Source organism: Podarcis cretensis (genome assembly GCF_951804945.1).
Source record: "Podarcis cretensis genome assembly, chromosome: 6".
Taxonomy (NCBI): domain Eukaryota; kingdom Metazoa; phylum Chordata; class Lepidosauria; order Squamata; family Lacertidae; genus Podarcis; species Podarcis cretensis.
Window position 1 is genome coordinate 77,910,312 of NC_137175.1, and position 13,193 is coordinate 77,923,504.

The 13,193-nt window shown below is 36.8% G+C and overlaps 1 protein-coding gene across 4 annotated transcripts in view; it reads left to right on the top strand.

Moving 5' to 3' along the window:
- The window catches only part of ARHGAP29 (Rho GTPase activating protein 29), a 108,471-nt gene that overhangs the window by 80,426 nt on the left and 14,852 nt on the right, over positions 1-13,193 (top strand). For 3 of the 4 annotated variants that reach the window (XM_079981095.1, XM_079981096.1, XM_079981094.1), the window contains exons 4-12: positions 4,967-5,063; positions 6,091-6,163; positions 8,730-8,796; positions 9,268-9,405; positions 9,670-9,734; positions 10,146-10,256; positions 10,363-10,443; positions 10,996-11,181; positions 11,389-11,526. In XM_079981095.1, coding sequence (XP_079837221.1) covers positions 4,967-5,063; positions 6,091-6,163; positions 8,730-8,796; positions 9,268-9,405; positions 9,670-9,734; positions 10,146-10,256; positions 10,363-10,443; positions 10,996-11,181; positions 11,389-11,526 — 956 coding nt within the window. Of the gene's footprint in view, positions 1-1,916; positions 2,162-4,966; positions 5,064-6,090; positions 6,164-8,729; positions 8,797-9,267; positions 9,406-9,669; positions 9,735-10,145; positions 10,257-10,362; positions 10,444-10,995; positions 11,182-11,388; positions 11,527-13,193 lie in introns of those variants that run through there. The other variant, XM_079981097.1, reaches the window with a different exon arrangement.

Genomic DNA, 13,193 nt, shown 5'->3' on the forward strand with positions numbered 1-13,193 from the left:
GCCAAAACTTTTGCCTAGCTCTAGAAAGTTCAGATGTTACTCTGTTTAGGAATAGAAACATAAAAGGGTCAGCTGGTAGAGCACCTGCTTTGCATGTAGAAAGGTCCATGTTCAATCCCTGATATCTCCAGGTAAGTCTGGAGACATCCCTTGTTTGAAACTACAGAGAGCTGCTGCCAGTCAGTGTGGACAGTATTGAGTTAGTTAGGCTGGCTGCATGTCCTCTTTTTCCAGGACACGTCCTCTTTTTCAGGATTAAAATTTCTGTCTGGGCAGATTTTTAAAATTTGGCAAAATGTCCAAGTTTTTTGGGGGGTTGTTGTTTTTTATTTTTGTTTATAGTAACCTGATTTTAAAAAATAAAAATAAAAACAATTTTAAAAGCCCCACGTCTCATGCTCCCACTCTGCCGTTTTTCATGAATGGAATGGGGGCACTCTGCAGCGTGCCTGTGTCCTCTTACCCGGGGCAATGAAGAGTGGCGGCTGTAGGCCAGTGTTATGGTCACATGGGTATTTGTAGTTGTGGTGCCTGCTTCTCTAGTCCAGTGGGCTATTTAGAGTTAAAAACATTGCTACTAGCAGTATATCACAGCTTCTATAGCCTACATATAGTAGGGGTATTTAAAATGAGAGTTGTCTTAGAGATCCATAGTTAAAAGTAGAAGTCAGCAAATGTCTCCTCTTTTTTGCTCTTCAAAAAATGGCAACCCTAGTTAGGTTGACCAATGGTCTGATTCAGTAAAAGGCAGCATCCTTTGTTGTTTAGCTGACCAGATGAAGAGCCATAACAGTTGTTATTTATTAAATTTTTATACCACCCTTCATCTGAGGATCATAGAGCTGTTTACAATGTAAAAACACAAAGTTACACATAATCAACCAGTTCTGTTCATTTGTAGCAGATTTGTTGAAGGATACAGTCTACATTCTGGATCTATATTCCTAAAGGAGTTTTAAAATTAGTCACATTGAAGTCAGGGCCTGCCTTCAAGCATGCAAGGTAGACTTCTTTTGTGTTAGCTACGTGTGATAAAACTCCTATTGTTACTACTTAAATTATCCATATAAAATTTATCTTTAGTTGGGGCCCCAGCATTAACACTTTTGAAATGCCATTTGCATTTATAAATTGTTCTCATAAAATAATAAGCATAATGTAACTATAAAAAACTGATACATCTCCTGTAAGTGTGTTTGTACTTTCATTTGGTTACCTAAGTGAGTGTTGTGGTTACTGTGTTAAAACAGAGAGGCCTGGGAGAGTTACGATAGTGATTGTTAACTAAATTGCAATTCCCGAGAGCATTCATTTTGCAATACCATGAGGAGATAAATTTTTCAGGAGACTGGCATGAGATCCAAAGCTTAAAATCACAAGGCAAAAGTTAAGTGAAAAGTCTTGTACGAGGCCTTGGAGACATGATATGAAGCTTGTGGTTTGTTCCAAAATTAGCAATTCCACTGCCCTGCCACACCCTTTCATTACTCTCCACTTGTATCTGTTTTTTCTTTGAACATCCTGTTACTTTTTAAAAAACAACAACCCCCAATCATATGTAATTAGGGGAAATGTAAAGACTTTTAACATCTTGGATTCCGAAATTTTGAAGCTTTTAAGAAACTTCAAACATGTCAGCTAAAGAAATGTGAATTTGCTTTACTAACAAACACTTGTTACATAACAATTGCAAAGTGCAGTAATCTCAAGTTTCTGGTGTCTTTGCCCTGGAAAAAAGGGCAACCTGGTAGTATTCTATAGCGCATACATTTAAATCAGTGAATATTTAGAAAAATATACAGTTAGAAAATTTATTACGTAGTTGACAAGTATCCCTTTAGATTGATATGCCAAGTTGTTATATAAGTCTTTGAATAGTGGTTTTGTTTTCTTTAAATGGTGGTTGGTGCCATATGTTTACATTAATCCTTCCCATTTCTGTAAAGTTGTGTGCTCACTTGAAAATGTAGAGGCAAAGATAGTTGCCATTTCCAGACATAGAAACAGTACTACTACTCATTGTTGTCCGTGCTATTGTGTGCAGCCAGGATGTCCTGGGGAAAGACTCTGTTCAAAGCTGATGTTAAGTAATATCAGTGTGCCAGTAATGGCCGAAAGGAAGGCTATAGGAATCTTTGGAGGGAAGTGTTTCAGGAAGAAGGTAGGAATCTTGCACTTTATATCTTACATTTGTCTGCTTGCCTGTTTGTAGAAAACATAAATGTACAATCTTTATCTTGTTTGGAATTTCAGGTTATGAACATAGGGCTGCAATCCTAAATAAACATAATGGAACTAAGTTACTGAATTCACTGCTAATGACTTCCAAAAATGTTTTGTGTCGTAAATGGAGCAATGAAGAATTGCTTCCAGAACAGGAAAGTGTGTGCATTTCTTCTGGCAACATATATTTAGAGAAAAATAGTTAAACAACTTGCATTGTATATTATACTTTGCATTTTCTTGCTTTATTTCCTGGCCTTCTAATTTTCATAGTTAACCATTTGTCTGAAGTTTGGAAATTGATTTCCTGACAGAATTTTTCTCCAATTGCCTAATGTAAATTTAAATCTTCATTTATATTTGTGTTAGGAGTATTGTAATGTGCAGTTATATATACGTTTTTCTCAAGGAGAAGGCTTATTGCTTGAATATTATACAAGGGAAGCATGCAATTTTAACAAAACTGAAAGTAGTTGATGATACCTGGCATGTTGAAAGTTTTACATTTTTCTTACTGAAAATAATGATCAGTGCAATAGAGGATTGCTTAGTTCAAGACTCATTTGTTAAAATGCTTATGATGAATTCAAACATACATCCTAAAGTTTAGCGGAAGTGATTTTGGCGCATATTCATTGAATGCCGAGGCATTGTTTTCAGGACTTAGAATGTATGATGAAACCTCTTCCACCACACCTAAAATATCTGTCTGTCTAACTGTTAAAATCCATGTAGTCTAAGTAGCTCATTAGCTTATCATAGTATTGTATAATTACTAGAGAGTTAATTTGTATCAATTTACTGGAAAAACTCTTCCTTTCACAGAGGAAGTCTAATGGAATATCCGGCTTAGTATATTTGTTATCTTTTTGTGTTTACACACCTGGCAGGAAACTTTAGGTTTTTTGCACAATTCATGATGTAAGCTACATGATCTTGTTCCAAATAAATTTCTTTCTAACAAGTTTACTATTTCTAACTTCTAATTATACTTCCAATGATTTTTCTTCTATACTTCATTTTTAAAATTGAACTGAAGATTAGGAATTGATTCCAATTAGTTCATTTTACTGTGATCGGTAAGAGGTTCTGCAAAGCAGAAGTGGGAGAAAGTACATGGAGATCGGCTGGTAGATCACTCAATGGTTTGAGATAGATCAGTAAGGATTCCAATTCCCATTTAGCACTAGCATAAAAATAACATTCTCCCTTCTAAATTAGGCTTCTGAAATGAAGAAATATTGCTGGGGGAGAATCAGGAGCGAACTCTTGTGTAAAAGGATTGTGAACTTTGTTATGGTATTAAAATAAAATTCCTGAGCAGAGCATGTGCTTAGAGCAACCCTGTTCCTTAATTCTAAGTGTATGCTGCCCACCCCCAGCCCCCACTGTTTTGCAAACAAACTGTTTTCAAGCAGCTATCTGTGAAAAATGGAAACTGTTTTGAGGAGTGCCATATGTGCCAATCTTCCTAGGTATCAACATTTTAGTAGTAATGAATCTCAGGGCTAAACTAGATGAGGTGATAGGACTGGGACTGCATCTCTAGTATCCTTAAAATTTTGGTCAATAGCAAATGATTGGGATGTAAACTGAACACACCAAAGCTACTGTTTACCCTGCTTTGAGTGACACTGACTGTGCCTCTACATTTTCCACAATAGAGCAAATAGCAGCTTGAGAAATAGAGATTACAGATGGAAAAAATGAATTTGGTCCACATTTTTAATGAGCCACCCTAATTGCCAGTCCCAGACTTTTTTTTGTAGATCAGAATGTGGTTATCAGTCAGATTATGCACTTCTCTGAATTTTCCCATGCAGTTTTGCTTCAAAACATATGCACAAAAGCATATTTTTGGGAAAATGTGTACAAAAAATGTGTATTTTAGGGGTATGTGAATTGAAAACATGCAAAACTACATATTTTAGGGAAATAATGTAGACAAAATGCATAGTTTAGGGGAAATGATACAGTTTAAATGCATTTAATGCATTAAAAATCTGCAAGAATTGATTAAGTGCATAGGAAAGAAGGAATAGAAGGAATAGGATGAATAGAAATTTATGCCTAGGAAAGAGGTTGTATGATTTCTATTGGGTAAATAGCACAAGGGAAAAGGATTGATCCTGCTCCCTCTGTGATGCAGTACCACTCCAAATGAGCCATTCTTCCCATCCTACTCTGTAATTCCTGCAAAGAAAAAGATTTCCATAATCTTGTCTGGTGTAGCCCTAACTAGTCTGATCTATTATGGGGTATTATTCCTTTACGGAGATTATATTTTGTTTTCCTATCTCTGAAAAACAGTTACCACATCTAAGTCTTTTGCTAAGGGAACTTGTTATACTTCCCTTCTTGTCATGAGATGTAGAGAATTCTCAGGTCCTTAAGCAGCTTTTGTAAGTGCAGAAACTTAACATTGTTTTACATTGTCAGTTTTCACACATAGTCATTTTAACATGGCATTCCTGAAGAGGGTCTCATGGTAGGTAAATGTAGTTTAAAATTGTAGAAAGCAGGCTTCAGAGATACTGAGATAGAATTTATAATATCGGTATACTGCATTTAATGAATATTTGGGTACCTAGATGCTACTGTCAAATTTATAGATGTTCTATGTTCCCCATAATTATTACTTCAACAGGTTATATAGATAGCCCTGTGGTTTGACTTGGAAGCAGTTTCATGGCCTGTGAAAGTAAAATCTGATTAATCTACTCTTCTTTGTTTTCTTCCTTAGCTGTAAACTTCAAGGAAGTTAATGAAGAAAACAAGCGAGAAGTCCTAAGTGAGATATTCTCTTCTATTGACACACTGGCATTCACATTTGGCAACATGTGAGTAAAAAATAATTACGATAACTGTTCGGTTTGTTTCCTGAAGCACCTTCGTTTCACCTTCTTTGAACTCTGCTGCAATGTGACACTTTTGTCTATTTGTTGGTCTGTACTTTATTTGTCCCCCTGCCAATACTGTTTTGGACTACGTAGATGCTGCTCTTACAACATGAGAAAGAATGGGTATTTGTAAAGTACTCTAGCTGAGAAACTTAATTTCATTGTGTTCTGGTCCATTCCTTTCTTGTGACTGCTTCTTCATAATCATTTCCCACAGTAGCTCTGCCTATTTGCTCCAGTAATTGCGAAGGTACCTTAAGGGGAAATTAAGAAACTATGGCTGTGTTTGGACATCTTACTGAACAATGATTTAAAATGAATTTGTTGTTGTTGTAGAAACATGCTAATGCAAGATATTGAAGAGCATAGTCTCCCACACACACTTGCGTGCTTCTCCTGCCCTCCTCTTGTACAAGAGGTTTACTTGGAAGAGGTTTACTTGGATTACTTTCAAGCAGACCAATTTCAAACTGTGACCTCTGAACCTGGTTTATTCAACCATAGTTAATATTAATCACAGTTCTGGGTTCTGATGGCGCTAGACAGTGTCATAAAGCAGATGCTTCCAGACTCCTCCCAGCAGCCCAGCATGAGGAGAGGGGAAGCATATGAGCCTGGGAGGTAGCCAGGCTCGCTCATATCTCACTGAGCCATAGTTTAACATGACAGCTGAATGCTTTCCATGTCTACCCAATGGCTGGAAAATATACTCTTGCCTTCTCAGTTTGGTTGACTCTAATTTCAATGAACCAAATCTTGAACTACCAGTGTTCAAAATAATTTGTAGTAAAATAGTTCCACATCTAGGTTTTGTATCTATTTTTTACTTACCTTTTACAGGCAGAGGACACCTTAAATAAACACTGAACATTCCCATGTGGTTGTCTGTTCTGAGTATTAGGTAGACATTTTGTTCTTGTATAGCAGGGCAAAGCATGAGTGAATTTTCTTCTGGTTCTCATGGCAGAGTTTCAGACTTCCTTATGGGAGATGTGGATAATAGCTCAACATTGGGTCTTCCCGTATCTCGACAAAGTCAGGTAGGGTGAATATTTTTTTTAAGTTGTTAAAATACATTTTGCCTTTAGTAATATTATAGAAGAGTGCATTATTTTTTTTACTATCCAGCAGGATCAGTTTAAAATGGTTTTGTTGTTGTTGTTGTTGTAGAAATACGCTAATGAACATCTAAAACTGATGTTTTCTAAGAACTAATAAGTAGTTCCTAGATGTAAATATATATATATAAGGCCTAATTTATAGTAGCTTCTCTTTGGAGTTTCTTTACACAAAAGTACAGTAGTTAAGGTGCTTGGGCCAAGCAGACCCGAAGTAGGAAGCTGCAAATTAATTACTGTGTCAAATTGTATTAGATGAAAAAGTAACTTTCAAGCCCTGCTTGTGCTTCAGCTGCTTTAATGATACTTGGTAAATTAAGTCAATGCTTAATCCAGGTAAGATGAAGATATTGTGGTTGGGGAAACAGATTCCTCCAGATAGAGATATGCAACTAGTCCTAAGTGGGGTTGTGGACCCCTGAAGAGCTGGCAGTTTGGTAGTGAACATGGATGATGCTAACTGGGGATGCTCAGGTGCTAGCAGTGGCCAGGAGTGCTTTTTACCAGCTTTGCCTGGCTCGCTAGCTGAGGCCCTGTCTGGAGAAAATGGATCTTATTTCAGTTATCCATGCACACTAGTGACATCCAGGCTAAACTATTATAATGCACTCTATGTGGGGTTGCCTTTAACAATAGTTCTGAAGCTTTGACTGGTACAAAATATGGCTACCCAACTGATGGGTGGCCAGGTAGCTAAAGCATATTACACCTGTGTTGTACCACTTGCACTAGTTACCAGAGTTAACTAATTTACTAGGCTTAATTTAAAATGTTGCTCATTTATTGTATTGTCCTATTGATATCGCTTGAAAACCTTGGTTGCAGCAAGCCAACTGATTTTTTTTTTTTTGGGGGGGGGACACAAAACTAAACTGGAAGTCTCAAGGAACATTAGAGGAATGGTATAAGCAATGTGGTCTCTGTCATTGGCAGAAAATCTTACTAAACAAGTGTTAATAGGGTGGTGCAGGCAGTTCTGCCACACAGGGTGCTGAGCCGAGGGAGTGCAAAATTGAGAAGATCCATTTGGGGGTTCTAATTTTTGGCCTTGCACAGGGCACCAGATTACGAAAGATTACTGAAGTCTACCCTTGATGGCTACCCTTATGTGCTTATGAGGCAGCCATCTTTTTTCTTTATCATGTTCCTAATAGGCTACTTTTTTAAGAGTTGAAGGTAATATTGGAGGCATTGCCTCTCATTCATTTCTTTTGTCCCACTGCAATCTTTCATCAAACAAATTTTGCAATTTTATGTTGGCTCTTTTTGAAGCACCCAAAGAGAATGTGCTAAAAATACAGCATGCAGCGATGCTTCCATCATATCACCTTCAGCTCTCTGAAAATATCACCTGTTGCCAGCCAGTTTTCCAGTGTGTTGGTAGAGGAGAAGCTAATCTTTTTACCTTCTGTCACATTGAGAGCTTCCTTGATTGACTGAAAGGGGTGTGTAATTGAAGTTAAGCATTTCTAATATGCTTAACTTGCAAGCAATTGGCACATTGTATGTAAACCGGATTTTGTTTCCACTGAGGCATGTTCATGCTTCATTTGTTGCACCCAGTCCACATACCATTTTGCCAAAATTGGCATCTGTTGTGCAAGCATAGAAATTGCAGTACATTTTTTCCTGGGAAAATATAATACTTTTACTTGTACCTATATTTATTGCTCTTGGGATGCTTTGTAAAATGTGTTTGTACATGTGCAACAAACACGTGTTGAATTTTTGTGACAATGACGCTGTGCCCGCCTTATATTCTGAACATTTTTAAAGCTTTTTCTTATGCCTAATAGACTTTGCCTGTTATCATTGTCCAGATTCATATGAGCTAGAAAGTCTAATTTTAAATTGTAGTGCATGTTGGTAAGGTTACCCATGGGCATTTTATAACCTTTTTTGTCCAATTTTGTATTTTCCTTTCCATTTTTTTAAAAATTATTTTTGGATGTGGGGGAGGTTCTGTTCGCTTTTACACCATAATGGACATTTGGGCATTTTTCTTTCTGTTGGAGAAAAATGGCAACAATGCTTCCTTTCCATCCACTTTGAATGGACAGGGTACTGTGCTATTGAATTGAAAATATGTTTTCAGGAATATTGTGCAAAGTTTAAAATACACTTGGGGTCATGCTTTGACTATGCATCAAGTTCATTCATAAATTAGCCATTTTTTTCAGGGGGAATAGTTCAGGGGGAATTCAGGGGGAATAGTTAACTTAATTTTGTTAAGTAACCAGCTTCATCAAAGCTTTAAAAGGCAAATGTTTGACACATTGAAAGGCTTTCTATACTACAGTACCTAAATTGTCTTGCCTTTTTCAGCCATTGTAGATTTAAAAGGGAACGGAGTTACTGGGCAGGAGTGCATTCTACTCCATTCTCTTGCTATGTTAGTATTGAAAAGCCACATAGTTAGTATATGTTGAGTGTTTAATCATCTGTTTGCTTAGCTGATGCTAACAGGCTGCATTTTATTGAATGCTAGTCTTTTGAAAATCTTTCTGTGGATTCCGGGGGATCACTGCACGAAAAGGATGACGTACAAGGGACAGGTAAGCATTACATACAGTGTTTTTGGTCTCTGTTATGTTTTTAGACATGTAGAAATAATGTAGAAATAATCAAATTTTAAAATTTTCTTTCTTTTCTTTTTTTACTATGGGGGAAACTATTGGTATTTAACAGAAGTGTGTTTAGAACTGAAGTTAGCCCCATTGAAATCACAAAACCTCTGTGTTATTGGAAGTTGTAGCATGAACTTCAGCTTATTTATACATTTTTTCCTGTTTAGTTCATTACAGAAGAAAGTTTTATGTTGGCCATATGATTTGTTAAGATTTAATTCTGCGACCCTTTAATTTGTTCTAAAAGCCCTGTCAGTTCAATTTAGTGTCAACTAGCATTTAAAGAGAATCTCAAGATCAGAGCTGCTTTAGTCTCCACAGTTGGCTGATACAAGCTGTGCTGTTGCTGTGTGGTCATGTCTAAAATTCACTTTTTTGCATTTGACATTTTATTTTCAGGGCACCTTAGAGCTGAAGAGATTGATAGCGTTCTCCTAAGGAACGATAATGGAATTGAATCAGCTCTGTCCTATGCTAAGGCATGGTCAAAATACACGAAGGATATAGTTGCATGGGTAGAGAAAAAGCTTAACTTGGGTGAGTGGTTCTTTCTGGCACCTAATGAGCTTTGTCATGATGGAATTAAATCTGTTGTCAGGATTGTGCTACAGACTGTCAGTAATGTGATTTCTAAATTAGTAGCTGTTCACTGAAATGAATGGAACTGTTGCCTGTTTCCTGTGACTGAAATATTTGTAGCAAAATAGTGTCTGTATACTGTTAAATGAAGACTACAGAGAAGTTTATGCTTGCTCTTACTGCTCTCACTCACTACGTGAAACTGGTCTTCCTTCCCTACAGAAATGGAATGTGCTAAAAGCCTGGCAAAAATGGCAGAAACAACTAAAGCTATTGTTGGCCCTCAGGTGAGTGTTCACTTAATAAAAATGCACTGTTAATAACACACACTTCTGTTGATTATGGAAGTTCCAATGAATTCTTCTTTGCTGTTTCCTTTATTTGTAGTTTTTTCTATTTAAATTCTGATGAATATTCTTTTGGCTTATTTTTTTGCTACTTGAAAGTAAGAAAAATTAAGAAAACTTTTTTCTTTTGTTTTACAATATTTTATGCATTGTTACAAGTGCAACTCTGGAACTAGGTTTTTTTTAACTGAACATTTTGTCTTAATAGAATGAAGGTTTACGTAAGGGTATTGATGTAATATAACAACTTAATTTTGTCACGGATCTGTATAAAGCACTTTTTCCACTTAAATCAGTGGGAGAATTTGACCTAGAAGGATATTCTACTAATTTACATGTTTTGGCCTACAGGATTACATGCCATTCCAATCAATATTCATAAATGCATTCCAAAATGATGTAGAGAACAGTCAGCTCTGGCAACAAACGGCATCAGCTCTCCAAACTAATAAATTTGTTCAGGTAAAACCAATTCTATTTAAAAGCGTTTTTACACGCATAGCTCACAGGCATATATATTTTAGTCATTGACATTTCCTTACACAGTCATTGGATTTCTCTCATGTAGCCACTCCTTGGAAGGAAAAGCGAACTGGATAAACAAAGGAAGGAGATCAAGGAGCTTTGGCAACGAGAACAAAAGAAAATGGTTGGTATATTTGAAAATAATATATTGCGGGGGGGGGGGGCATTCAGGGATGTCCATCTGCTTGCACAATGGAAATCTTCTTCCCCCAATATCCCCTTGTGTTCCCCAAAATCTGCTTTGTAGATTTGGGGAACTTGTGGAGCTGATTTAGGGAGGTGCAGGAGGAGAAGCCCCATTGCATGAGAAGACTTCACTCATACTATGTGGGGCATCACCCTTTGTTTCAGATAGAAATTCTAAACTTCCAAACTTGCCTGCGGAGCATACAATATAGGCATTCAGCATACATTACTTACTGTAATTCATTGAAAAAGTTTACATATTTTTTAAAAAGAAAGAAAACCCACTAGTTACAATTTTCTTCACATTTATGGCATAAAGGCCACCAGTTCCTATGCTTTCCCATACTACCATTCCCACAGCTCTATGTCTGGAAGATGATGATGATGATGATGATTAACAAGCTTTGAGTTAGAATATAATGTGTCGCATTTCACTATTCTTCAACATGGAAACTGCTAATATTGAGATGCTTTCTTTTGGAATGAGCAGCAGGAACTGGAATCCACAGTTAAAAAAGCAAAGCTATTATATCTTCAGCGGCAAGATGAATATGAAAAGGCAAAATCATCAACTGTTCGTGCTGAAGAGGAGCATCTGACCTCCAATGGGGGTATTATTAAAGATGTTAGTAAACTTGAGAAAAAACGAAAACTTGAAGAGGAGGCTCTCCTAAAGGTAAGAAAACTTCTTTAGATATGTTAGCAATGAAATGCAGTGTTACACTAGTTCTTGGAAATATGTGATTCATAGGACATGTTGGCTGGTACTTATGAAATTATAAAGTGCTTTTATTGTGGACTGCTAAAGGTAGGGTTTCTTCAGGTATTTTAATAGGAAGTTTCTTCACCATCACTCATTCTTTACATGTTTAATTTGTTGTAGGCTGAAGAAGCCAATGAACATTTAAAAGCCAGCATGGCTGAAGTTGAAGAAAAACGAAATGATCTAGAAAATTTCAAAAGTGATGTCTTAACCCAGCTACGGGAACTTGTTTATCAGTGTGACCTCACACTTAAAGCTGTAAGAATGTGTTCCTTGTGTTCTAGACTAGAAGAAAATCATTATTGTTGGAATATCATGTGTGAAAATGATTTGATATATATCTCTGAAGCATTATGGCCAACACTGCTGGTATATTGACTAAAGCAATCATATTGGTTTTATTTGGGCCAGCCTATAAGCTGTGGTGTAATAGTAGAAATGCTTCTTCTACATTTATTGTTTTAGCACAAACCATAGTTTGCCAAGCTGCTTGAATTAGAACGCTGTGCTTAGTGTTCGGTCTCCAACCCAAGATTGGAAACCCACTTCAAACCATGGTTTCATATTCTGCTTTGGAAGACTCTGCAATTATAGCATGCCAGTTCAGATGCCCTGACAAAATCATGGTTAATGCTAAACAGGAAACTGATAGGAAAGCCATGCAGAGAGGGGAAACAGGCAAGTCCATGACTCATTGCTCATCCTCCATACCCGTGGTTTGCAGAACTGTCTTAATGGTGTCTCTATGATTGTTTCATTCAATATATTAGTAATTTTTAAAAGTAGTCTGGAGAACTATCTAAACAGAGCCACTTGCCTAGTTCAGAGGTAATGGGGAACAATGGTTTTCCACAGTGCTGAAAGAGCTGCAGCAACCCTTTGTCTTGTGCACCCCCTGCTCTCTGCTTTTCCCACTGTGAGTCGGAGATCAGAAATGCCAGTTTCATTGGTTTTTCTTTATGTGCATTGGTACTAAGTAGAGAATCTCTTCATGTTCCTTTATCTTGAAACAACAGTGAGCCAACATTCAGAGCCTTACCTCATAAAGTGGCAAGTGGGGGGAAATACAGCTGCAGCTTTGGCCAGCCTTACCTTTGACTTGAAGCTTCTGTGAATTGATTGATAATAGTTTGTAGTAGATTAAATAGAATACTATTGTTCCTAGCACCCCATTTTTGAAATCTATCCAGAACTGAGTGGTTTCCTGGTACTATGATGTCAAGCACTCTGAATTGCTAAATAGTGCTGCAAAACATCTCATGAAACTAGACAAGCTTCACACAACATGTGGCAAAAGATGTTTGTGAATGGTTTGTCCATGAAGTTATTTATTTCATAAATTGGAATATCTATCTAGATAACATAAGTTTCCACAGCTTAATTATAGCAAGCAATTCATGGAAGGCAGACAAAAGGAAAACAAGCAGAAGAGTTCATGAGGTTGTGTATTAGTATAAAGTGTCCATTTGTCTTTGGGAAGAAAGGCCTAGAATCTTAGATGATAAATCTGTTTTGTATACATACTTGCTATTTAACTTTAGTGGATGAACTGTACTACGATGCATTCTGTCTGTTAAGACATGCATCAACTTATGTTGAATTGAAGGACACAGCTTTTTTGTAAATGTGGATGATACCGAAATGGAAGGGCATTAAATTTTAGCATTAAATTTGTTCTGCAGCTATGCCTTGCATATTTATCCTTAACTTTATAATAAATGGGGGGCAACCTAAGCAGCATCTTGGATGAGAGGCTGGTCCATATCACATTTCTAAATACAGTATGGAAGCTTGAGGCTTCTAGTCAGACTGCTGTGTACCAACTACAAACACTGCAATTTGTTTATATTCTCTCTTCAGATTTCTGAATACCGAGAGACTTAGTTTTTCAACATTTTATAGTTTTCTTTCTTTTTTTAGTCTTG